Source organism: Cherax quadricarinatus, chromosome 2 (assembly GCF_038502225.1).
Source record: "Cherax quadricarinatus isolate ZL_2023a chromosome 2, ASM3850222v1, whole genome shotgun sequence".
NCBI classification, from domain to species: domain Eukaryota; kingdom Metazoa; phylum Arthropoda; class Malacostraca; order Decapoda; family Parastacidae; genus Cherax; species Cherax quadricarinatus.
Genome location: NC_091293.1, coordinates 81053562 through 81078561, shown reverse-complemented (window position 1 = coordinate 81078561; position 25000 = coordinate 81053562). Strand labels below are relative to the sequence as shown.

Genomic DNA, 25000 nt, shown 5'->3' with positions numbered 1-25000 from the left:
TTCTGGCAGGATGACACTTTCCTCTTAAAAGGGGAGTGTTAATACTACATGACATCAGTGAATCCTTGGTGTTTGCTGCGCAGTATGCTCTGACTGGCGCTCAATGGAACTGGTGCTCCCACAGAGCACTAAGTGGTCTCAGATTTTTTTAATACAGCACACACCGAGGGTTAAGACCCACTCTATGCTGACCAGGCATCTTAGGCCAATCGTGCCAAATTTGGAGGCAGAAAAAATAAAACGTAGATCTACGTTTGGAGTGCTAGCGGTAAGAATGAAGATCTACGATTGGACAGTTAAGGGATTAATTAGTTTGACGGAGGAGATGCTGGCAGAGGTTTAGGGTGGAAGATAGCAGGGCGGCGTATGTTCATTTGCCCTATAAACATCCAACAACACTGGAGAGTTACTTTCATGTCGTTTTCCTATCGCTTACTCACTTAACTTGCTACACTATTAATTCTACACTATCACTGGCTGGCACTATAGCCTTTATCGATGCCTGCTGCTTTACTATCATACATATTGTAGAATCACTGAATCACTGCAGAAGGCACATTCTCCCCTTTCTCTTCCTCTTCCACTTTGGTACTTTGCTATGAGTTTTTTCTTGAATTCTATTGTGTTTCTTCCTTCTTTACCACAGGGCTGGCACTAGAAGCTTTCTTTGGGCCCATAGTGGCTTCTTTAGCAGTTACAAGCACTAAAAACAATGGAATACAAAATATATCTCATGTATGCGTGGAATCGTCCTCCCTGGCTTGTAAACAATGGCACACTAGCTGTACATGCAGTGGCCGGGTCCGTGGACACGTCTGGAATGAATGTCCTTAACCAAGTTTTTTTTTGGTAACCGAGCCAATATTTTGACGCAAAAACATGTCACTATCCGATTTTTCGTTATCCGATGACATTGTTACCCGAGGGTCCATTGTATCTGTTTAATCTAGAAGACCTACCCATACTAGATCCTCTGAGCACACAGGCTGCTGGAGAAAGAAGAGGCAATTTGTGTTAATTTTGTGCACAAATTTCTCTATATACCTTTAATGTACTCTGCCTCATGCAATGCAAATGCAACACACTCGATACTGTCTTATCAAAACTTTACGAGCTTACAAATCTGCGAGAATTAAGTGCATATCCTTTTCACCAGGTGATTCACACTGTCTAAAACTACCATTTTTTTGCCATGAACTCCAGTGGTTCACATTTGATGTCAATGCAATTCTGTACATCATGCATGCTCAGTATTAAATCACGTTACTTATTCAGTGCAAGGTGCTCTGCTAAAATTTACCATGCATACATTTTGAAATGTATTCTTCACTACTACTTAATTATTGTATAGTCAATATTAGTGCATCTTGCTCTTTACTGGTAAAATAAATCTAGATGAAATACAGCACTTGCCACAGGTGCACTATTCTTAATTAAGTGCATTATTCATACCATGTTCCATGTGTATTTGCTCAATGTTCAATTCAAGAAATACAGCTGTTCACTGTGATCTTGACCTTTGCTGTATTTAAGGTCAATACCCTCCTAAGTGGGATACTTTTATGTAACTCATCTTCAGCTCAAGTTCCTTAAACATACCTTTAAGCAGATTGAAGCTAGAGCCGTGACATAAAAATTAACAGCTGGTTCTGTGAAACTGACTCTTGAAGATCAAATTTCAAAGATGCACATCTTCAAGTGATCAACTATCTTCTGGCCAAGTGTCATCAAAGTACTTTTAGTAGTTTCCAAGTTAGAGCTGCGACAAGAAAGAGTAACAGTTGACCCCTGTGACTTCAGCCCTCAACTTACTGAAGATTACACCATTAAAGGCACTTGTGACTTAACCAACAATTATGACTTAACCAGCAATTCCAGACAGTAAATTTAAGGGGATTCTAGTTTATGTAACACCAAATTGCTGATGTTCTTCTAAAGATAACATTTTAAATCAAATGAAGATTAATCCCACAAGTCTATTTTTGATCTTATCAATAACCAATTATACACTAGTACACCTTTACAGTTTTATACCAGACTCTGACAATTCTGAATATATGTATGCACTGAAAAGCGTTAAAATGACAATTTTTTTTTTTTAACACACAAGCCATCCCCCACCGAGGCAAGGTGACCTGAAAAAGAAGAAACAAAAGTTTTTCTTTTTTACATTTAGTAATTTATAAGGGAGAAGAGGTTACTAGCCCTTTACTCTTGGCATCTTAGCCGCCTCTTATGACCCACATGGCTTACGGAGGAAGGATTCTTCTCCACTTCCCCATGGAGTAATAAATGTTATGTATAAAAAAATTAGTTTGTAATAAATAAATGATAAAAATCAATGTTCATAAAATACAGAAAAAAAAAGGTTATTGTGAAAAACCAATGACAATTAGACTCATCACAACCCACAAAATATCCATGACCAATTGAAAAATATATTAAAATACTGAATTCATCCTTCACAGGCTGTAGGAGAGTGATAAGTCACAGTACCACAGCTGGAATACTTCACAACTAAACCACAATATGGAGATATACCTATGGGCAATATGGTGGCCCAATGAGGACCACTCTAAAGTCAACTGTTGTGACGTGATCATGATCCAGGCCAGACTGAAAAAAACACCTAATATTTCCTCTCCAATGAAGTGTGGATTATTTGTGAACTGTAGGGAATACTGCACAAAATGAGCAAGTCAAGGTATACGTAACAGCATGCAGCAACAAAGGTACAGAACATCAAACCACACCAAGCTAACTTACTATCACAATACAAACATCAAATATGGAAGCATTTACCTCCTGCATCAAATTACTCAATAACTAAGAACACTGTATACCACAAAATTTTACCAGAGATTAATTCTGTTCCAAGTATAAATGTAAGATATGATTAAAGGATATCTAGACATTATCATAAGTGCCCACATATAGACAATGTTAATAGTTTTTTTTTTTTTTTGCTTTAATGTTCTGATGCATAAGAAAATGCATCATTAAATTTATAATTTTGGCTTACTGTATAACTATACAGTGTTTCTTTATATCTGAAATTCCTATTTTTTTTATTTCAATGTCATTCATCATTAATGGCTTTCCTTAATATATTACAAAGTTGCTCATTCAGAGTGTCAAAATTTGCTTTCCACCTGTGTATTCTTATTTTTTATTTATTAGCACATCAGATGTTTCCCACCAAGGCAGGGTGGCCCAAAAAAGAAAAACCATCATTCACTTCATCACTGTCTTACCAGAGGCGTGCCCACACTACAGTTACAGAACTGCAACATTAACACCCCTCCTTCAGAGTACAGGCACTGTACTTCCCACCTCCAGAACTTGAGTTCGGCCTGCTGGTTTTCCTGAATCCTTTCATAAATGTTACCCTGCTCACACTCCAACAGCATGTCAAGTCCTAAAAACCACTCGTCTCCATTACCTCCTATCTAACACCCTCGCTCACGCATGCTCACTGGAAGTCCAAGCCCCTTGCGCACAAAACCTCTTTTACCCCCTCCCTCCAACCCCTCCTAGGCTGACCCCTACCCCGCCTTCCCTTCACTACAAATTTATACACTCTCAAAGTCATTCTAATTTGTTCCATCGCTCTACATGTCTGAAACACCTCAATAACCCCTCCTCAGCCCTCTGGATAATAGTTTTGGTAACCTAGCACCTCCTCCTAATTTCCAAACTATGAATTCTCTGCATTACAGTGGACCCTCAGTTAATGCCCGCATTGGATAGCACCAAAATCGGATAATGCCTTGCTTTGGCATAAAAAAAAAATGGCTCAGATAACACCTAAAAACCCGGTTAAGAGCTTTCATCCCGAATGTGTCGGTACAGTGGCCTGAGCGGGCCCGGCCACTCACTCCGTGTACCAGCCAGTGTGCCATTGTTTACGAAGCCAGCGAGGACAATTCCATGCGTACATGCGATATATTTTGTATTATTCCATTGTTTTTGGTGTTTGTAACTGCTAAATAAGCCACCATGGGCCCCAAGAAAGCTTCTGGTGCCAGCCCTATGGTAAAGAATGAGAAACACACACAATTTAAGAAAAAGTTTGTAGAAAAATACAAAAGTGGTGGTGGTAGAGGGTGGTGGCGATGGTGGTAGAGGGTGGTGGCGATGGTGGTAGAGGGTGGTGGCGATGGTGGTAGAGGGTGGTGGTCGAGGGTGGCAGCGATGGTGGTCGAGGGTGGCAGCGATGGTGGTCGAGGGTGGCAGCGATGGTGGTAGAGGGTGGCAGCGATGGTGGTAGAGGGTGGCAGCGATGGTGGTAGAGGGTGGCAGCGATGGTGGTAGAGGGTGGCAGCGATGGTGGTAGAGGGTGGCAGCGATGGTGGTAGAGGGTGGCAGTGATGGTGGTAGAGGGTGGCAGTGATGGTGGTAGAGGGTGGCAGTGATGGTGGTAGAGGGTGGCAGTGATGGTGGTAGAGGGTGGTAGTGATGGTGGTAGAGGGTGGTAGTGATGGTGGTAGAGGGTGGTAGTGATGGTGGTAGAGGGTGGTAGTGATGGTGGTAGAGGGTGGTAGTGATGGTGGTAGAGGGTGGTAGTGATGGTGGTAGAGGGTGGTAGTGATGGTGGTAGAGGGTGGTAGTGATGGTGGTATGGTATGATAAGGCATGGTGAGGCTGCCAGTTCTGACAAAAGAAACGGCTGAAAAATACATGCAGGACTTTAAAGGGTACATAGAGGCTGAAAAATTAAAACCCTAACAAGTGTTTAAGTGTGACGCTTAGCATGATTTGCTTACTTTTGAACTTTGGTAAACATTGAACATTTCTGCTAATTTGAGCTCAGTTTCAAGGTACTTTTCATTGGAAAACCAGTCAAAATCATCTCAATTTCTGTAATATAAACCTTCACCTCTCTCTTCCCTGATGCTTCTATTCTCCTTGTATCCCATCTAACTTTTACTCTCAGTGTAGCTACAACTAGAAAGTGATCTGATATATCTGTGGTCCCTCTATAAACATGTACATCCTGAAGTCTACTCAACAGTCTTTTATCTACCAATACATAATCCAACAAACTACTGTCATTTCGCCCTACATCATATCTTGTATACTTATTTATCCTCTTTTTCTTAAAATATGTATTACCTATAACTAAACCCCTTTCTATACAAAGTTCAATCAAAGGGCTCCCATTATCATTTACACCTGGCTCCCCAAACTTACCTACCACACCCTCTCTAAAAGTTTCTCCTACTTTAGCATTCAGGTCCCCTACCACAATTACTCTCTCTCTGAAGGAGGGGTGTTAATGTTGCAGTTTAAAAACTGTAGTGTACAGCACCCTTCTGGTAAGACAGTGATGGAGTGAATGATGGTGAAAGTTTTTCTTTTTCGGGCCACCCTGCCTTGGTGGGAATTGGCCAGTGTGATAAAAAAATTCTGTAATATGTCTTCCATTCTATACAATGAGACCAGGAAAACTAGAATACATCAATAAATACCATACGAAAATATAGTGCAAAGTCGCTGTTTTAATCCAAAAACACGGTCATTTTTTTTTTCTTATTACGCACTGTGTGCTGCAGGATTTTTTTTTTATACTGCGCACACTGACCACACAGACCCATTCTTTCATATGTAGGCCTACCAGCTTCTCTCACTAGATTTGAAGGCGCTAGAATTTATGCATACTAGTACGTCATGGACACTGGCGCATAAGCCGTACTAGTACGTCCAAAACCCTAAAAGGGTTAAAATCAAGGAGTCGCTCTGAGGTCCTATTGTAACAATATCTGCCCCATGCAGCACATTACAAACATACCACATGAGCACAAGCTGATCACCAAGGCACACATTTCTGAGAATACTTGTTCGAGGTTTGGGGTATAGAATGTGAAGCCGCTGTTAAAACTGAGGTCGAGGATAGATGAAACAGCTCATCAATAAAGGACGAAAAAGGGTCCTCACTAAAAGCAGTTTGATACAAGTACAGGTCCCAGTTCGCTCTGTCAAATTGCCAGCATGGGCTTCGAGGAGGTGGAGATACAGGAAATATGCAGTAGTAGGTATCTACAAATTAGAAGGGTTAGTAAAATTCACATGTGGAGGCAGCAAACAAGCAAGCAGCAAAGGATTGGAATGCTGTAAAGAAGAGATTTGTGCAGATGGAGGAGAAGAGTGAAGAGTAGTGACAGAAGGTGGATCAGTGTCCATCAATGGTTTAGTCTCCTCATTGTACTCGGATATAGCTTCAAGTGTTTCAGAAGACAAGGACATTGTATGTGGGACGACATCGGAGATAGAAGGGGGAGGGAGAGTCAAGATCGGGGTGAAGAAAGGGAGGGATGAGAGGTTCAAGTTAACTTGGCAAGAAGCTTGGGAGGGGACAAGAGAGGAAGAAGCTTGGGGGGGCACAGGAGAGGAAGAAGCTTGGGGGGGCACAGGAGAGGAAGAAGATTGGGAGGGGACAGGAGAGGAAGAAGATTGGGAGGGGACAGGAGAGGAAGATGATTGGGAGGGGACAGGAGAGGAAGAAGATTGGGAGGGGACAGGAGAGGAAGAAGATTGGGAGGGGACAGGAGAGGAAGAAGATTGGGAGGGGACAGGAGAGGAAGAAGATTGGGAGGGGACAGGAGAGGAAGGGACTGTGTGAGGGAAAGGATGAACCTCCACACTAGTAACAGAGCTAGTAAGAGGTAAAGAACAAGGTACATAGGCTGGAAAGGAAAAATGTCTGGGAAGGATTAGTGAAGGAGAGGTTAAAGGAGATTTACACTTTGGGGATGTTATGGACTTTGGAGAAGTAGAGGGGCAAAGGGAAGCTGTTGTGCGAGGTCTTGTAGACATAGAAACTTGCGAGTGAGAAGATGAAGATTTGAGAACAGTACGAGGTGATGAGGTAGAGACCTCGGAGTCCAGGACTGCAAAACAGTTAGGTGCAGAGGCGACTGTGGAAGGCATGACCACAGGGGAGACTGTGGGAGTTGGAATCCCAGAGGTTGGAGAATTCTTAGCAACTCTAGAATAAGAAATACAGGGAAGTCTCCCTTGGAGGCAGAGATGAGACACTGCCATGGCCTATGTAAAGCCTTCTATCTCTTTGAGACATCAGATTTCTCGTTCATTTAAGTAAAGTTAGCAATGACGAGAATAAGATGGGCAAGCTTTGTTGCAATTAAGGCAAGAGGGAGGTAGACTACAAGATGTATTGATATGGTTGGCAGCACCAAAAGATTAGGCATTCTGCCATGGACTTGCAACATTTTGCTGGATGACCACAATGCCAGAAATTTCTACACTGTTGTGGTGAAGGGATCAACTTTCGGATTTATAAATGGTGTTCCACAATATAAACCGAGGACGGAAGCTCATGGCAGTTCAAAGTTAAGCGAGCTACATTGCAGGGGTAGCATCTCCACCCATGGGCAGGTAGTACATATGTATCCACTTTGAGAATTGGGAGGTCTTGGAGCTCAAGTTGCTCCAGAATGTCATTACCACATGTCAGGAAATCACGCTGAACAATGGTATGAGGCAGAATGGCAGTACTACTACAAGAAGTGAGAGAAATGTGTTTTTGAATTGTTACAGAAATAGCATCTATGGTGGTAAGGAGTGAAAATTTGTAAGCTTGGCCAGCGTTTTGTACTGTCATGATGTGTGCACCACAATTGAATGCATGAAGCGAAATACAGCCTCCCCTCACTTTTTGAGGGTGTTCCATTCCCAAAACCACATCAGTAAACGAATTCGTTATTACGCAAGGAGCATGCTATAATGGTAGTGGGTTGTCAACCATCTTTGATATTATTAGGTAAGACACATATGCAACAGTTAGGTATCTATATTTCGAAACGTTTCGCCTACACAGTAGGCTTCTTCAATCGAGTACAGAAAAGTTGATAGAAGCAAAAGAGACTTGAAGACGATGTAATCAGTCCATCACCCTTAAAGTTTTGAGGTGGTGGACTGATTACATCGTCTTCAAGTCTATCAACTTTTCTGTACTCGACTGAAGAAGCCTACTGTGTAGGCGAAACTTTTCGAAATATAGATACCTAACTGTTGCATATGTGTCTTACCTAACAACCTGTCGGTATTTTATACCATTTTAATGTTCATCTTTGATATTGTTTTAGCGTCACCTCTGCACCATTTATAACATTTTTAGTATATTTCTAAATATTTGTACAGTAGTGTACTGTTTATTGTAATATACAGAATTGAGGAAATCAGCTCTAATATACATTATTTAGATATGCATACTGGTCAGAGAGCCCATCATAAGTCTGAGTCATCAGTAAACTAGTACATCACAAAGTGAGGAGAAACTGTATTATGACCAACATGACATAGGAGCAACTTGCTGATACTATGATCAGAAAGATAGTCATTGCAAGATGACTATCTTTGTACGATGCATAGTATGTAAAGAGAGAGTATGTTGCGTTGGTCTTTTCCAAGCAGAGTGAGAGGCAGTGTCACGAGAGGAAGGTCGTGGTCGTTTAGATGTAGGACTGAAGATGGTCTGTTTTGAGGCAGGCAGGTAATCTGAAAACCATCACACCATATGGGAAGAAGCCAGAAGCATGGTAAAAGAAGTGAGGAGGTCGCACTTGTCAAAGGAGTCAGGCCGAGCCTCAGTATCAGGAGCACGAGACTATTAACCACACAGTGAATATCTTTCCTATTATAATTACCAGGAGCCGAGATTTATGAAGAGTGTACTTTCTTAATCCCTAAATGCTCATTTTCATTATACTACATGGCATTTTAAACATACATTAAATACAAAATGATTGTTGATTTTAATTACATTTTCTATGCAAGGAAACTAGCTGACACTGTATATATGCAGTAAGAAACTTTCAGTGGAATCAGTGTGTAAATCTGATCATTTATTGTGTTTCTAGATATGGCCTTTTAAGATTTGGCATTAGCTTCTAAGGTATTTTTTTTTTTCAACAAACCAGCCGTATACCACCAAGGCAGGGTGGCCAAAAAGAAAAACGAAAGTTTCTCTTTTTAAATTTAGTAATTTATACAGGAGAAGGGGTTACTAACCCCTTGCTCCTGGCATTTTAGTTGCCTCTTACAACATGCATGGCTTATGGAGGAAGAATTGTGTTCCACTTCCCCATGGAGATAAGAGTAAATAAACAAGAACAAGAACTAGAAAGAAAATAGAAGAAAACTCAGAGGGGTGTGTACATGTATGCTTGTACATGTATGTAGTGTGACCTAAGTGTAAGTAGAAGTAGCAAGACGTACCCGAAATCTTGCATGTTTATGAGACAGACAAAAGACACCAGCAATCCTACCATCATGTAAGACAATTACAGGCTTTCATTTTACACTCACTTGGCAGGACGGTAGTACCTCCCTGGGTGGTTGCTGTTTACCAACCTACTACCTAGAAACTAAGGTATTATCTTGGTAAAATTTTTATGCAAGACTTCTTATTTAATAAGTACTTAGTGTACAGTATACGCTACACACAAGAGTGGAAGAAAGTATTGCACAGAGTAAATCTGAAATATTTTAGAAAAATTAAGTTAAATATTAGTAACAAACACACAAAATTAAAGAAAGCCAGTGAGTGCTCTTCCAAGACAAAAACAAAAAAACTCCAGCAGCATTGATCACACACAAGACTGTGTTAGTCAGTAGACATTAATTGTTCCTCTACCTCTTGTTGATCTAGTGGCTGAATGCTTGAGCAAGATGATCCGCTGAGTCAAAAAAAAAAAAAAAAAAAAAAAGCCCTTTAATTTTTATTAGACCTGGGAGTTATCAAGATGAACATACATAAGAATATCTGAAACGAGTTGATACAGACACGTGCATGCATTTTAATTTGTAATTATTACCTATTTAACCCTTTGACTATTTTCGACGTATAAATACGTCTTACGAGCCAATGTTTCTGACGTATATATACTCAATAATTCTAGCGGCTTCAAATCAAGCGGGAGAAAGCTGGTAGGCCCACATGTGAGAGAATGGGTCTGTGTGGTCAGTGTGCACCACAAAAAAAATCCTGCAGCACACATTGCGTAATGAGAAAAAAAAAACTGATCGTTTTTTTGGAATAAAACGCCGACTTTGAGGTGTATTTTCGTATAGTATTTATCATTGTATTCGCGTTTTCATGATCTTAGGTGATAAAATGGAATACATATTACAGAAATAGAGATGATTTTCATTACTTTGACGATGAAAACGACCTTGAAACTGAGCTCAAAGTAGCGGAAATGTTCAATTTTTACCAATGTTCAAGAGTAAATAAATCACACCACACGTCCAATACACGTCAACTGGGGAGTCTAATATTCTTTCACTAGTGCACTGATAGTATTTATACTATTTTTACAATAATGCAGTAGTCTGCATAACAGTAAATTTTGTATTTTTTTGTATGAATAAAAAATCAAAATAGAAAGCAATAATAATATAAGAGGGGCCTAGAGATGTGACTAATGAACAGAGCATATGTTATTTTAGTGCCACGAATGTCTAACTTGTTTATTCTGGACCCTATTTTGAAATTGGCATCTTTTTTAGTTTGCGTGAAATTGGCCAAATTGCCAATTTCTGACTACCATACTGAGTAGTCCAAATTAGTAAATGGGAGGTTTCTTGTACTCAGCTGATAGATAAAATGGAGTTCTAAAGAAATAGCTACGAGTTTGGTCAATTGGAACAATGGAATTGGCTGAAAATAGGGATCAAAGTCGGCGAAATCGCCGATACGCATATGTCGTCGAGACCGCTAACTTCGCGGGAGCATAATTCCATGAGTTTTCGACCAAATTTCGAACTTTTGGTGTCATTACCATCGGGAAAAGATTCTCTATCATTTCATAAGAAAAAATAATTTTTTTTTTCAAAAATTGAGCGACATAGAATGACAGTTTCAGAAAGGGGCCTGAAACAGTCAAAGGGTTAACCTATAATTGCTTACTGTACAGGAATCTACAAGGGAGAAGGCAACTAGCTTAAGTTTTTGAGCCCATCTTAGCTTTCAGTTGACCTTATGGTAACTTACCAGTGACAACTGTACTGTATTATCATTATTCTTGCATTCCCAATTAATGCTAAAGGTGATGGATTTGTGATCACTTGCGCCAAGCTCTTCAGTGATCTCCAGATTATTCACGAGTGTTTCCTTATTTCCTAGCTAGGGCTAGGGGTGATCTGGCTCAGCACGTTAATACAGTACCAGTCTTGTATACCTCCTCAATTTGCTCGTCTTTCTTCCTACCTTCTAACACTTCAGTGATAACTTGGGTTTCACAATCTATCAACATTGTTATAACAGCACCAAGCCAGTAGCCCAGAAAATGACAGCAAGCCAGTAGCCCAGAAAATGATAGCACCAAGTCAGTAGCCCAGGAAATGATAGCACCAAGTCAGTAGCCCAGGAAATGATAGCACCAAGTCAGTAGCCCAGGAAATGATAGCACCAAGTCAGTAGCCCAGGAAATGATAGCACCAAGTCAGTAGCCCAGAAAATGATAGCACCAAGTCAGTAGCCCAGAAAATGATAGCACCAAGCCAGTAGCCCAGGAAATGATAGCACCAAGTCAGTAGCCCAGAGAATGACAGCACCAAGCCAGTAGCCCAGGAAATGATAGCACCAAGTCAGTAGCCCAGAAAATGATAGCACCAAGTCAGTAGCCCAGAAAATGATAGCACCAAGTCAGTAGCCCAGAGAATGACAGCACCAAGCCAGTAGCCTAGAGAATGACAGCACCAAGCCAGTAGCCCAGAGAATGACAGCACCAAGTCAGTAGCCCAGAAAATGATAGCACCAAGCCAGTAGCCCAGAGAATGACAGCACCAAGCCAGTAGCCCAGAAAATGACAGCACCAAGCCAGTAGCCCAGAGAATGACAGCACCAAGCCAGTAGCCCAGACAATGACGGCACCAAGAACTGTCTTGGTGCCGTCATTCTCCGGGCTACTGACTTGGTGCTATCATTTTCTGGGCTACTGGCTTGGTGCTGTCATTCTCTGGGCTACTGGCTTGGTACCAAGCTAGCAGCCCAGATGACAGCATCAAGCCAGAAGCCCGGAGACTGACAGCAGCAAGCCAGTAGCCCAGAGAATGACAGCAAGCCAGTAGCCCAGAGAATGACATTACACCAAAACCCTATCATATCTGTTTTCAAACTTCTGTATGGAGTTTGCTTCCTTAGTTATTTTTCAATTCAATCTACTTAACTACTTAATTACATACTATTCTTATACTGAAGTATATTTTTCAGATACCCTCATAGCACAAAGGTGAGTAATTTCCAATCTTGCCCTATCATTCTTGTTACATCCCTAGTAAAGATTTATCATTGTTTCCTCAGTCTTTACCATGAATTCTTTTGTATGTGCTGATCATAAGCTTTATTCCTCCTGGTTTCTCTAATGACAAACCTAGCTGTTGCATTCTTTGTAGCTCATTTCTCTCAACTTGGTGAGCAGTCTTATGCATTTCTTCATACATTCTAGTTTCACTTTTGTATTATGAGAGGATCCACACCAGTACTGCCTACTCCAACGTGGGTTACATGTATGAAGTGATGCATTTCAAGTGGGGTTTTGTAAAGGTTCCACAAAACTAACCCTTGTTTACGAGCATATTTCGTGCTCTTACTGTACTGCTTATGTGATTTTCAACAAATTTTTGGACATTTTTTCCAGTCTTCACCTTGATTTTGCTCACATTACAATGTAATAATCATTTACCTGACCATTCCTGAAGCCAGGTTATTTTTCCAGCCTTTTCATTATACAGTGGACCCCCGCTTAACGATCACCTCCTAATGCGACCAATTATGTAAGTGTATTTATGTAAGTGCGTTTGTACGTGTATGTTTGGGGGTCTGAAATGGACTAATCTACTTCACAATATTCCTTATGGGAAAAAATTCGGTCAGTACTGGCACCTGAACATACTACTGGAATGAAAAAAGTTCGTTAACCGGGGGTTCACTGTATTCGGTTTGTATTCTCATTATTCTGGCATCAACTGCAAACAATGATATACTGTACAGTCCTAACCAGGTCCTTTATATACCTGGAGTTTACCTGGAGAGAGTTTCGGGGGTCAACGCCCCCGCGGCCCGGTCTGTGACCAGGCCTCCTGGTGGATCAGCGCCTGATCAACCAGGCTGTTGCTGCTGGCTGCACGCAAACCAACATACGAGCCACAGCCCGGCTGATCAGGAACTGACTTTAGGTGCTTGTCCAGTGCCAGCTTGAAGACTGCCAGGGGTCTGTTGGTAATCCCCCTTATGTGTGCTGGGAGGCAGTTGAACAGTCTCGGGCCCCTGACACTTATTGTATGGTCTCTTAACGTGCTAGTGACACCCCTGCTTTTCATTGGGGGGATGTTGCATCGTCTGCCAAGTCTTTTGCTTTCGTAGTGAGTGATTTTCGTGTGCAAGTTCGGTACTAGTCCCTCTAGGATTTTCCAGGTGTATATAATCATGTCTCTCTCCCTCCTGCGTTCCAGGGAATACAGGTTTAGAAACCTCAAGCGCTCCCAGTAATTGAGGTGTTTTATCTCCGTTATGCGCGCCGTGAAAGTTCTCTGTACATTTTCTAGGTCGGCAATTTCACCTGCCTTGAAAGGTGCTGTTAGAGTGCAGCAATATTCCAGCCTAGATAGAACAAGTGACCTGAAGAGTGTCATCATGGGCCCACAGATATTGGCTGGTGCAGATATCAGCCAAATTGAATTTTGGCCACGTTTTTGGCCGAAATTCTATCCTGAATTTCGGCCGGCAACTCAGAAATCGGCTGTATTGGATGCGTCCGCCCACCTCTCTGCCACATTTGTGCGTCAGTCTGGCTGTCTCTGGGCGAGTGAGCAACACTCCGCGCATTCATCCAAACATTTCGTTATAATTCACTGTTTTTTGTGGTTGTTTGAGTGTGACTGCCAAATAAACCACCATGGGCCCAAAGAAAGTTCCTAGTGCCTGCCCTTTAGTAAAGAATGAGAAATGTGATTGAATTCAGTGATAAAACCTTGTCCCACTTTAGGCAAATCTTAAAGAGACGCCAGAAACAGACCTCTCTGGACAGTTTTTTGTGTGACAGCTGGTCCTAGTGCCAGTAAAAGATAAAGAAGGGAAGTAACCCCAGACAGGGACTCAATACTTGAAGTCCTTATGGAGGGGGATTCCCCTTCCAAACAATAACCCCAACTCCCTCTCCCCTCCTTGCCTTCTTCAATATGCCACCAAGAGTCTTCAATAAAGGTATGTAATGTTCATTTATCATTAAAATTTATACTTTATATTTATTTCTCATTGTTTTCTGTATGTAAAACTATAATTAATCTTTAAAGAAATGTTTTTTTATTATTATCACACTGACTGATTCCCACCAAGGCAGGGTGGCCCGAAAAAGAAAAACTTTCACCATTATTCACTCCATCACTGTCTTGCCAGAAGGGTGCTTTACACTACAGTTTTTAAACTGCAACATTAACACCCTCCTTCAGAGTGCAGGCACTGTACTTCCCATCTCCAGGACTCAAGTCCGGCCTGCCGGTTTCCCTGAATCCCTTCATAAATGTTACTTTGCTCACACTCCAACAGCACGTCAAGTATTAAAAACCATTTGTCTCCATTCACTCCTATCAAACACGCTCACGCATGCCTGCTGGAAGTCCAAGCCCCTCGCACACAAAACCTCCTTTACCCCCTCTCTCCAACCTTTCCTAGGCCGACCCCTACCCCGCCTTCCTTCCACTACAGACTGATACACTCTTGAAGTCATTCTAAAGAAATGTATTTTTTATTAATACTTTTGGGTGTCGAATGGATTAATTTTATTTATATTAATTCTTATAAGAAATATTACTTCAGTTCTCGACCTTTTTGGATTTACCTGGAGAGAGTTCCGGGGGTCAACGCCCCGCGGCCCGGTCTGTGACCAGGCCTCCTGGTGGATCAGAGCCTGATCAACCAGGCTGTTACTGCTGGCTGCACGCAAACCAACGTACGAGCCACAGCCCGGCTGGTCAGGTACCGACTTTAGGTGCTTGTCCAGTGCCAGCTTGAAGACTGCCATTTAGGCCGGCCTTCTGGAACGGATTACGGCCAAAATCCGGGGTTCCACTGTACTGTACACCTGACACTGAACTTTGTGAAATTTCACAAGTTACACACTTCCATCCTGATATTACATTCTTCATATAAGCTACCCATTATTTTCTATTAAGTAATATCTTTCTCCATACTCTAGGTTGCTTCTTTAATGTCCTAGGTAGCTTCCTCTGTAGCAACATATTAAATTAAGCCTTCTTGCATTCTAGGAAAATGCAGTTCAACCACCCCTCACTATCTTACCCGACTTCTAGTAACATATTATATCTTTAAGAGGTTAAAGATATGAGCTTCCTTTTCTGAATACATTGCTAGTCATCTGTGAGAAATCTGGTACATTCTAGATGTTCAAAAACTTTCTTTCAAATGATACTTCCCAGCAATATATATGTTAACCCTTTCAGGGTCGGCAGGCCCTCTCCTAAACTTGTTCTCAGGGTCGGAAATTTTTCGAAAGAAAAAAAAAAAAAATTATGTTTTCTTATAAAATGATAAAGAATTTTTTCCTGATCATAATGACACCAAAAGTATGAAATTTGATGGAAAACTCGTGGAATTATGCTATCACGAAGTTAGTGGTCTCGGCGATGTTCACGAATCAGCGATTTCGTCCACTGGGCCCTATTTTTGGCCAATTCCAATGTATCAGTCGACAAAAATCATAACTATTTTGCTAGAACTCCATTTTTTCTATCGATTGAGTACAAGAAACCACACATTTACCGATTTCAACTATCCAATAAAGTGGTCTGAAATTGGCAATTTTGCCAATTTCACACAAATTTCAGAAGATGCCAATTTCCAAATAGGGTCCAGAATAAGCAAGACAGACATTCCTGGCACTAAAATAACATTTTCTCTGTTCATTAGTCATGTCCCCAGGCCCCTCTTGCATCTCTTTAGCTTTCCACTTTGAATTTTTATTCTCACAAAAAAATAGAAGATTTACTGTTATGCAGACTACTGCATTAGTGTAGGAATGGTGTAGAAATTGTATAAATACTATAAGTGCACTTACGAAAGAATATTAGACTCACCAGTTGACGAGTATTGGATGCTTGGCCTGATTTGTTTACTTTTGAAATTTGGTAAAAATCGAACATTTCTGCTACTTTGAGCTCAATTTCAAGGTACTTTTCATTATAAAACCAATCAAAATCATCTCAATTTCTGTAATATGTCTTCCATTCTATAAAATGAGACCAGGAAAGCTAGAATACAACCATAAATACCACATGAAAATACACTGCTAAGTCGCTGTTTTAAACCAACAACATGGTCGGAGTTTTTTGTTCTCATTATGCACCATGTGCTGCAGGATTTTTTTTATACTGTGCACATTGACCACAGACCCATTCTTTCACATGTAGGCCTACCAGCTTTCACTAGATTTGAAGGCACTAGAATTTAGGCATTCTAGTATGTTAATAACCCTGGTGCGCAAGCCGTATTAGTACGTCAGAAACCCTGAAAGGGTTAAACTCACTGACTGTTTGACCTCAATGACCTAGTGAGGTAAGACACGTCTCTTAGGTCCAACTCACACCCACTCATGTATTTATCTAACCTATTTTTAAAACTACACAACGTCTTAGCTTTATGATGGTACTCGGGAGTTTGTTCCACCCATCCACAACTCTCACCAAACCAGTGCTTTCCTATATCCTTCCTGAATCTGAATTTTTCCAATTTAAAGCCATTGCTGCGAGTCCTGTATGTTAAGATATTTTTAACACGCTATTTACATCCCCTTTATTAATTCCCGTTTTCCATTTATACCCCACAATCTTATCCCCCCTAATTCTATGCCTTTCTAGAGAATGCAGATTCAGGGCCCTCAGTCTATCCTCATATAGGGAAGATTTCTGATAATGGGATCAACTTTGTCATCCTCCTTTGTACGTTTTCCAGTGCATTTATATCCATTCTGTAATACGGTGACCAGAACTGTGCAGTATAATCTAAATGAGGCCAAACCAAAGACATACAGAGTTGAAGAACAACCTGAAGACTTCTATTATTTATACTTCTTGCTATGAAGCCAAGAATTCTGTTAGCTTAACTGCAAACACTTATGCACTGTTGTCTTGGTTTCAGATCACTGCTAACCAGAACTCCTAAATCCTTTTTGTAATCCATTATATAAAGATCTACATTATTTAGTTTATATGTAGCATGGTTATTTACCTCTCCAACATTCAAAACTTTGCATCTGTCTATGTTAAACTGCATCTGCCACTTCTCCAACCACTGCATCAGTCTATTCGAATCATCCTGGAGTGCTCTAATGTCCTCATTAGAATGAATTGGACAGCCTTTTTTGGTGTCATCAGCAAATTTGCCTATGTCAGAATTTATTTCTTCATCTATGTTGTTCATGTAGATTGTGAACAACAAGGGGCCCTACACTGACCCCTGTGAAACACCGCTTGTGACGTGCCCCCATTCTGATTTCTCCCCATTTATGCAAACTCTCTGCTGCCTATTTGTCAGCCATGCCTCTACCCAGGAAAAAATTTCTCCTCCTATTCCGTGTGCCTCAAGTTTCCTCAATAGTCTCTGATGTGGTGGCCCGGTGGCTAAAGCTCCTCCTTCACACATGGAGGGCCTGGGTTCGATTCCCGGCGGGTGGAAACATTTCGACACATTTCCTTACACCTGTTGTCCTGTTCACCTAGCAGCAAATAGGTACCTAGGTGTCAGTCGACTGGTGTGGGTCGCATCCTGGGGGACGAGATTGAGGACCTCAATGGAAATATGTCAGACAGTCCTTTATGACGCACTGACTTTCTTGGGTTATCCTAGGTGGCTAACCCTCTGAGGTTGAAAATCCGAATGAAATCTTATCTTAATCTTCTAACTCTATTGAAAGCCTTACTGAAGTCCATATACACAATATATTCATTATCATGATCTACCTCCTCAAACACCTTACTGAAGAAAGTTAGTAAATTCCTAAGACAGGAACGCCCCTTTGTAAAACCATGCTGATATTCATTAATCAATTTATGCCTTCCAAGATTTCTTCGAACTGCTTTGGCAATTACTGATTCTGTAAATTTACCAACTATGGAAGCAAAGGCTTATTGGTCTATAGTTCAAAGCGAAGAACCTCTCACCTGCTTTGTAAATAGGTATTACACTTGCCATTTTCCACTTGTCTGGCACTATGCCAGTTTGTAGTGATATACAAGTACCATCCGACTTACGACCAAGCTTGGATCCGACCAACTGGTCTCAAGCCAAAATGGAATTAAGTTTGAAAATTGCCGACATACTGGGTAGGGCATAATGTCAAACTTTTGCTATATAAACTACCTACATAGTACTGTAATATAATGTACAATCATTAGTATTTCATTCTTTTCACCATAATTTACTTCTATTGATTTTTTTTTTATTATCACACTGGCCGATTCCCACCAAGGCAGGGTGGCCCGAAAAAGAAAAACTTTCACCATCATTCACTCCATCACTGTCTTGCCAGAAGGGTGCTTTACACTACAGTTTTTAAACTGCAACATTAACACCCCTCCTTCAGAGTGCAGGCACTGTACTTCCCATCTCCAGGACTCAAGTCCGGCCTGCCGGTTTCCTGAACCCCTTCATAAATGTTACTTTGCTCACACTCCAACAGCACGTCAAGTATTAAAAACCATTTGTCTCCATTCACTCCTATCAAACACGCTCACGCATGCCTGCTGGAAGTCCAAGCCCCTCGCACACCAAACCTCCCTTACCCCCTCTCTCCAACCTTTCCTAGGCCGACCCCTACCCCGCGTTCCTTCCACTACAGACTGATACACTCTTGAAGTCATTCTGTTTCGTTCCATTCTCTCTACATGTCCGAACCACCTCAACAACCCTTCCTCAGCCCTCTGGACAACAGTTTTGGTAATCCCGCACCTCCTCCTAACTTCCAAACTACGAATTCTCTGCATTATATTCACACCACACATTGCCCTCAGACATGACATCTCCACTGCCTCCAGCCTTCTCCTCGCTGCAACATTCATCACCCATGCTTCACACCCATATAAGAGCGTTGGTAAAACTATACTCTCATACATTCCCATCTTTGCCTCCAAGGACAAAGTTCTTTGTCTCCACAGACTCCTAAGTGCACCACTCACCCTTTTCCCCTCATCAATTCTATGATTCACCTCATCTTTCATAGACCCATCCGCTGACACGTCCACTCCCAAATATCTGAATACATTCACCTCCTCCATACTCTCTCCCTCCAATCTGATATTCAATCTTTCATCACCTAATATTTTTGTTATCCTCATAACCTTACTCTTTCCTGTATTCACCTTTAATTTTTTCCTTTTGCACACCCTACCAAATTCATCCACCAATCTCTGCAACTTCTCTTCAGAATCTCCCAAGAACACAGTGTCATCAGCAAAGAGCAGCTGTGACAACTCCCACTTTGTGTGTGATTCTTTATCTTTTAACTCCACGCCTCTTGCCAAAACCCTCGCATTTACTTCTCTTACAACCCCATCTATAAATATATTAAACAACCACGGTGACATCACACATCCTTGTCTAAGGCCTACTTTTACTGGGAAATAATTTCCCTCTTTCCTACATACTCTAACTTGAGCCTCACTATCCTCGTAAAAACTCTTCACTGCTTTCAGTAACCTACCTCCTACACCATACACTTGCAACATCTGCCATATTGCCCCCCCTATCCACCCTGTCATATGCCTTTTCCAAATTCATAAATGCCACAAAGACCTCTTTAGCCTTATCTAAATACTGTTCACTTATATGTTTCACTGTAAACACCTGGTCCACACACCCCCTACCTTTCCTAAAGCCTCCTTGTTCATCTGCTATCCTATTCTCCGTCTTACTCTTAATTCTTTCAATAATAACTCTACCATACACTTTACCAGGTATACTCAGCAGACTTATCCCCCTATAATTTTTGCACTCTCTTTTATCCCCTTTGCCTTTATACAAAGGAACTATGCATGCTCTCTGCCAATCCCTAGGTACCTTACCCTCTTCCATACATTTATTAAATAATTGCACCAACCACTCCAAAACTATATCCCCACCTGCTTTTAACATTTCTATCTATATCCCATCAATCCCGGCTGCCTTACCCCCTTTCATTTTACCTACTGCCTCACGAACTTCCCCCACACTCGCAACTGGCTCTTCCTCACTCCTACAAGATGTTATCCCTCCTTGTCCTATATACGAAATCACAGCTTCCCTATCTTCATCAACATTTAACAATTCCTCAAAATATTCCCTCCATCTTCCCAATACCTCTAACTCTCCATTTAATAACTCTCCTCTCCTATTTTTAACTGACAAATCCATTTGTTCTCTAGGGTTTCTTAACTTGTTAATCTCACTCCAAAACTTTTTCTTATTTTCAACAAAATTTGTTGATAACATCTCACCCACTCTCTCATTTGCTCTCTTTTTACATTGCTTCACCACTCTCTTAACCTCTCTCTTTTTCTCCATATATTCTTCCCTCCTTGCATCACTTCTACTTTGTAAAAACTTCTCATATGCTAACTTTTTCTCCCTTACTACTCTCTTTACATCATCATTCCACCAATCGCTCCTCTTCCCTCCCGCACCCACTTTCCTGTAACCACAAACTTCTGCTGAACACTAACACTACATTGTTAAACCTACCCCATACCTCTTCAACCCCATTGCCTATGCTCTCATTAGCCCATCTATCCTCCAATAGCTGTTTATATCTTACCCTAACTGCCTCCTCTTTTAGTTTATAAACCTTCACCTCTCTCTTCCCTGATGCTTCTATTCTCCTTGTATCCCATCTACCTTTTACTCTCAGTGTAGCTACAACTAGAAAGTGATCTGATATATCTGTGGCCCCTCTATAAACATGTACATCCTGAAGTCTACTCAACAGTCTTTTATCTACCAATACATAATCCAACAAACTACTGTCATTTCGCCCTACATCATATCTTGTATACTTATTTATCCTCTTTTTCTTAAAATATGTATTACCTATAACTAAACCCCTTTCTATACAAAGTTCAATCAAAGGGCTCCCATTATCATTTACACATGGCACCCCAAACTTACCTACCACACCCTCTCAAAGTTTCTCCTACTTTAGCATTCAGGTCCCCTACCACAATTACTCTCTCACTTGGTTCAAAGGCTCCTATACATTCACTTAACATCTCCCAAAATCTCTCTCTCTCTCTCTCTCTCTCTCTCTCTCTCCTCTGCATTCCTCTCTTCTCCAGGTGCATACACGCTTATTATGACCCACTTCTCGCATCCAACCTTTACTTTAATCCACATAATTCTTGCATTTACACATTCATATTCTCTTTTCTCCTTCCATAACTGATCATTCAACATTACTGCTACCCCTTCCTTTGCTCTAACTCTCTCAGATACTCCAGATTTAATCCCATTTATTTACCCCCACCGAAACTCCCCTACCCCCTTCAGCTTTGTTTCGCTTAGGGCCAGGACATCAACTTCTTTTCATTCATAACATCAGCAATCATCTGTTTCTTGTCATCTGCACTACATCCATGCACACTCAAGCATCCCAGTTTTATAAAGTTTTTCTTCTTCTCTTTTTTAGTAAATGTCTACAGGAGAAGGGGTTACTAGCCCATTGCTCCCGGCATTTTAGTCGCCTCATACGACACGCGTGGCTTACGGAGGAAAGATTCTTTTCCACTTCCCCATGGACAATAGAACAAAAAAGAAGAACAAGAGCTATGTAGAAAAAGGAGAAAAACCTAGATTTTTTTTTTTTTTTTAAACAAGTCGGCCGTCTCCCACCGAGGCATGTGCATGTGCATGCATGTGCATGTCTGTATAGTGTGACCAAAGTGTAAGTTAGAGTAGCAAGATATCCCTGTTATCTAGCATGTTTATGAGACAGAAAATGACACAAGCAATCCTACCATCATGCAAAACAGTTACAGGTTTCTGTTTCACAGTCATCTGGCAGGACGGTAGTACTTCCCTGGGTGGTTGCTGTCTACCAACCTACTACCTATATATATATGTACATGTCCATGGGGAAGTGGAACAGAATTCTTCCTCCGTAAGCCATGCGTGTTGTAAGAGGCGACTAAAATGCCGGGAGCAAGGGGCTAGTAACCTCTTCTCCTGTATATATTACTAAATGTAAAAGGAGAAACTTTCGTTTTTCCTTTTGGGCCACCCCGCCTCGGTGGGATACGGCCGGTGTGTTGAAAGAAAGAAAGATATATATATATACATATATATACATTTTTTTTTTCCAACAAGTCGGTCGTCTCCCACCGAGGCAGGGTGACCCAAAAAAAAAAAAAAAAAAAAGAAAATCCCCAAAAAGAAAATACTTTCATCATCATTCAACACTTTCACCTGTTGCAACCCCTGAATGGGTTACAATGATTATTATGTATATATATAATGTATATTACCTTTTCATTTAATTTTATATTGCTTATATTTGCGATAATAGCTAAATCGTAAATGTATGACTTTATATTATTATTTGACTGTTATATTGTTATTTGACTTATGTTGTTAGGATGTACATATTAAGTGCTCAGTTCAAGTCTTGATTGTCAAACTACTGCAATTATCGCTTGTCGCTCGTTATACTGCCGGCTTCTGAGCTGTGCTGTCCACGGGGCTATCACGTGATCGAGGGGGGGGGGGTGTCCTCACCTCTCGTGAAGTATTCAGTCTGCTCGAGACTTGCTTGGTGGTTGGACAGATTGTCTGTCTCATTATTCTTGTTAGTTCTGTAGAACTCTGTTCACAGAACCTTGTATAGACTTAGTGATTTTCGACGTTGTACTGAGGTTGTGTGTCACACACTCTGAGCATCTCAGGTCCTGAGCTATAGCTTCTGACCTAATTTTGTACTGGTTTCTGTGTATTGTCACAGTCGGGTTTTTCCTATGCTGAACTTAGATTCAGTAGTATGGGAGTTTTGTAACTTTTGTGGAGGATCTGCTGATGGTCCCTACTTAGTGTCGTTATATTATCTCCTTGATCCTGATTGTGTCGCAGTCGCTTGTTATATGGCTATTGGGCTTAGCATTCTTTTCATTGTTCAAGCAGACTGTTTTGGTTGCCAGTCGGTCAAGAAGTTAGTTTATTAGAGGACTTTGTCAGTCACTATTTTAAGTCTAGTTGAGTCGTGAGACATAACGAACTACTAAGAGCACTTACACACATACACAAACTTACTTGTACATATTTGTAATATCTTATTAAATGTTAATGTACCAGACGGTACTTAAGAATTATAAATGTGATATGTGCTTTCAGCACAATAATATTGAACTCGAGAGATTGATTTTATTTTCATTGCTGTGATTAATTTAATTTGATAATATACCTCTAGACAACTTAATGATTAATAAATTTATTAAATTTTAATTTCTCTAGTTAGTAGCCTACCAGTTGTAATCCTGAAGCACTATTGAATAATACTGAATTTTAATGGATAATTGGACAAGGATACTGTCTACTTGTTACGAAAACCCAGTAACAGGCTGGATGCTAGAAGGGTAGTCCTTTCTAGTATTCACTGGAGATCTCTAAGCTTTTAGAATCGCATTTTGTGTAACACACCACACACACACATTTTCACTGCTTTTGCAGAGGTGCTCAGAATACAACAGCTTAGAAGCATACACGTATAAAGATACACAACATATCCCTCCAAACTGCCGATATCCCAAACCCCTCCTTTAAAGTGCAGGCATTGTACTTCCCATTTCCAGGACTCAAGTCCGACTATATGAAAATAACCGGTTTCCTGAATCCCTTCACTAAATATTACCCTGCTCGCACTCCAACAGATCGTCAGGTCCCAAGTATCATTCGTCTCCATTCACTCCTATCTAACACGCTCATGCACGCTTGCTGAAAGTCCAAGCCCCTCGCCCACAAAACCTCCTTTACCCCCTCTTTCCAACCCTTTCAAGGACGACCCCTACCCCTCCTTCCTTCCTCTATAGATTTATATGCTTTCCAGGTCATTCTACTTTGATCCATTCTCTCTAAATGACCAAACCACCTCAACAACCCCTCTTCTGCCCTCTGACTAATGCTTTTATTAACTCCACACCACCTCCTAATTTCCACACTCCGAATTTTCTGCATAATATTTACACCACACACTGCCCTTAGACAGGACATCTCCACTGCCTCCAACCGTCTCCTCGCTGCTGCATTTACCACCCAAGCTTCACATCCATATAAGAGTGTTGGTACTACTATACTTTCATACATTCCCTTCTTTGCCTCCATAGATAACGTTTTTTGACTCCACATATACCTCAACGCACCACTCACCTTTTTTCCCTCATCAATTCTATGATTAACCTCATCCTTCATAAATCCATCCGCCGACACTTAAACTCCCAAGTATCTGAAAACATTCACTTCTTCCATACTCCTCCTCCCCAATTTGATATCCAATTTTTCTTTATCTAAATCATTTGATACCCTCATCACCTTACTCTTTTCTATGTTCACTTTCAACTTTCTACCTTTACACACATTCTCAAATTCATCCACTAACCTTTGCAATTTTTCTTTAGAATCTCCCATAAGCACAGTATCATCAGCAAAAAGTAACTCAATTCCCATTTTGAATTTGATTCCCCATAATTTAATCCCACCCCTCTCCCAAACATCCTAGCATTTACTTCTTTTACAACCCCATCTATAAATATATTAAACAACCATGGTGACATTACACATCCCTGTCTAAGACCTACTTTTACCGGGAAGTAGTCTCCCTCTCTTCTACACACCCTAACCTGAGCCTCACTATCCTCATAAAAGCTCTTTACAGCATTTAGTAACTTACCACCTATTCCATATACTTGCAACATCTGCCACATTGCTCCTCTATCCACTCTATCATAT

The 25000-nt window shown here is 40.9% G+C and overlaps 1 protein-coding gene across 5 annotated transcripts in view; it reads right to left on the bottom strand.

Moving 5' to 3' along the window:
* The window catches only part of LOC128688147 (phosphatidylinositol-3,5-bisphosphate 3-phosphatase MTMR3), a gene marked incomplete at its 5' end in the record, with an annotated part of 289396 nt that overhangs the window by 48353 nt on the left and 216043 nt on the right, over positions 1–25000 (bottom strand). Inside the window, 1 exon segment of one of the 5 annotated variants that reach the window (XR_011392521.1) lies at positions 1600–1759. Coding sequence is in view for 1 of the 2 variants with exons in the window: in XM_070089348.1 (XP_069945449.1) it covers positions 9659–9701 (43 nt within the window). 5 annotated transcript variants of the gene reach the window in all.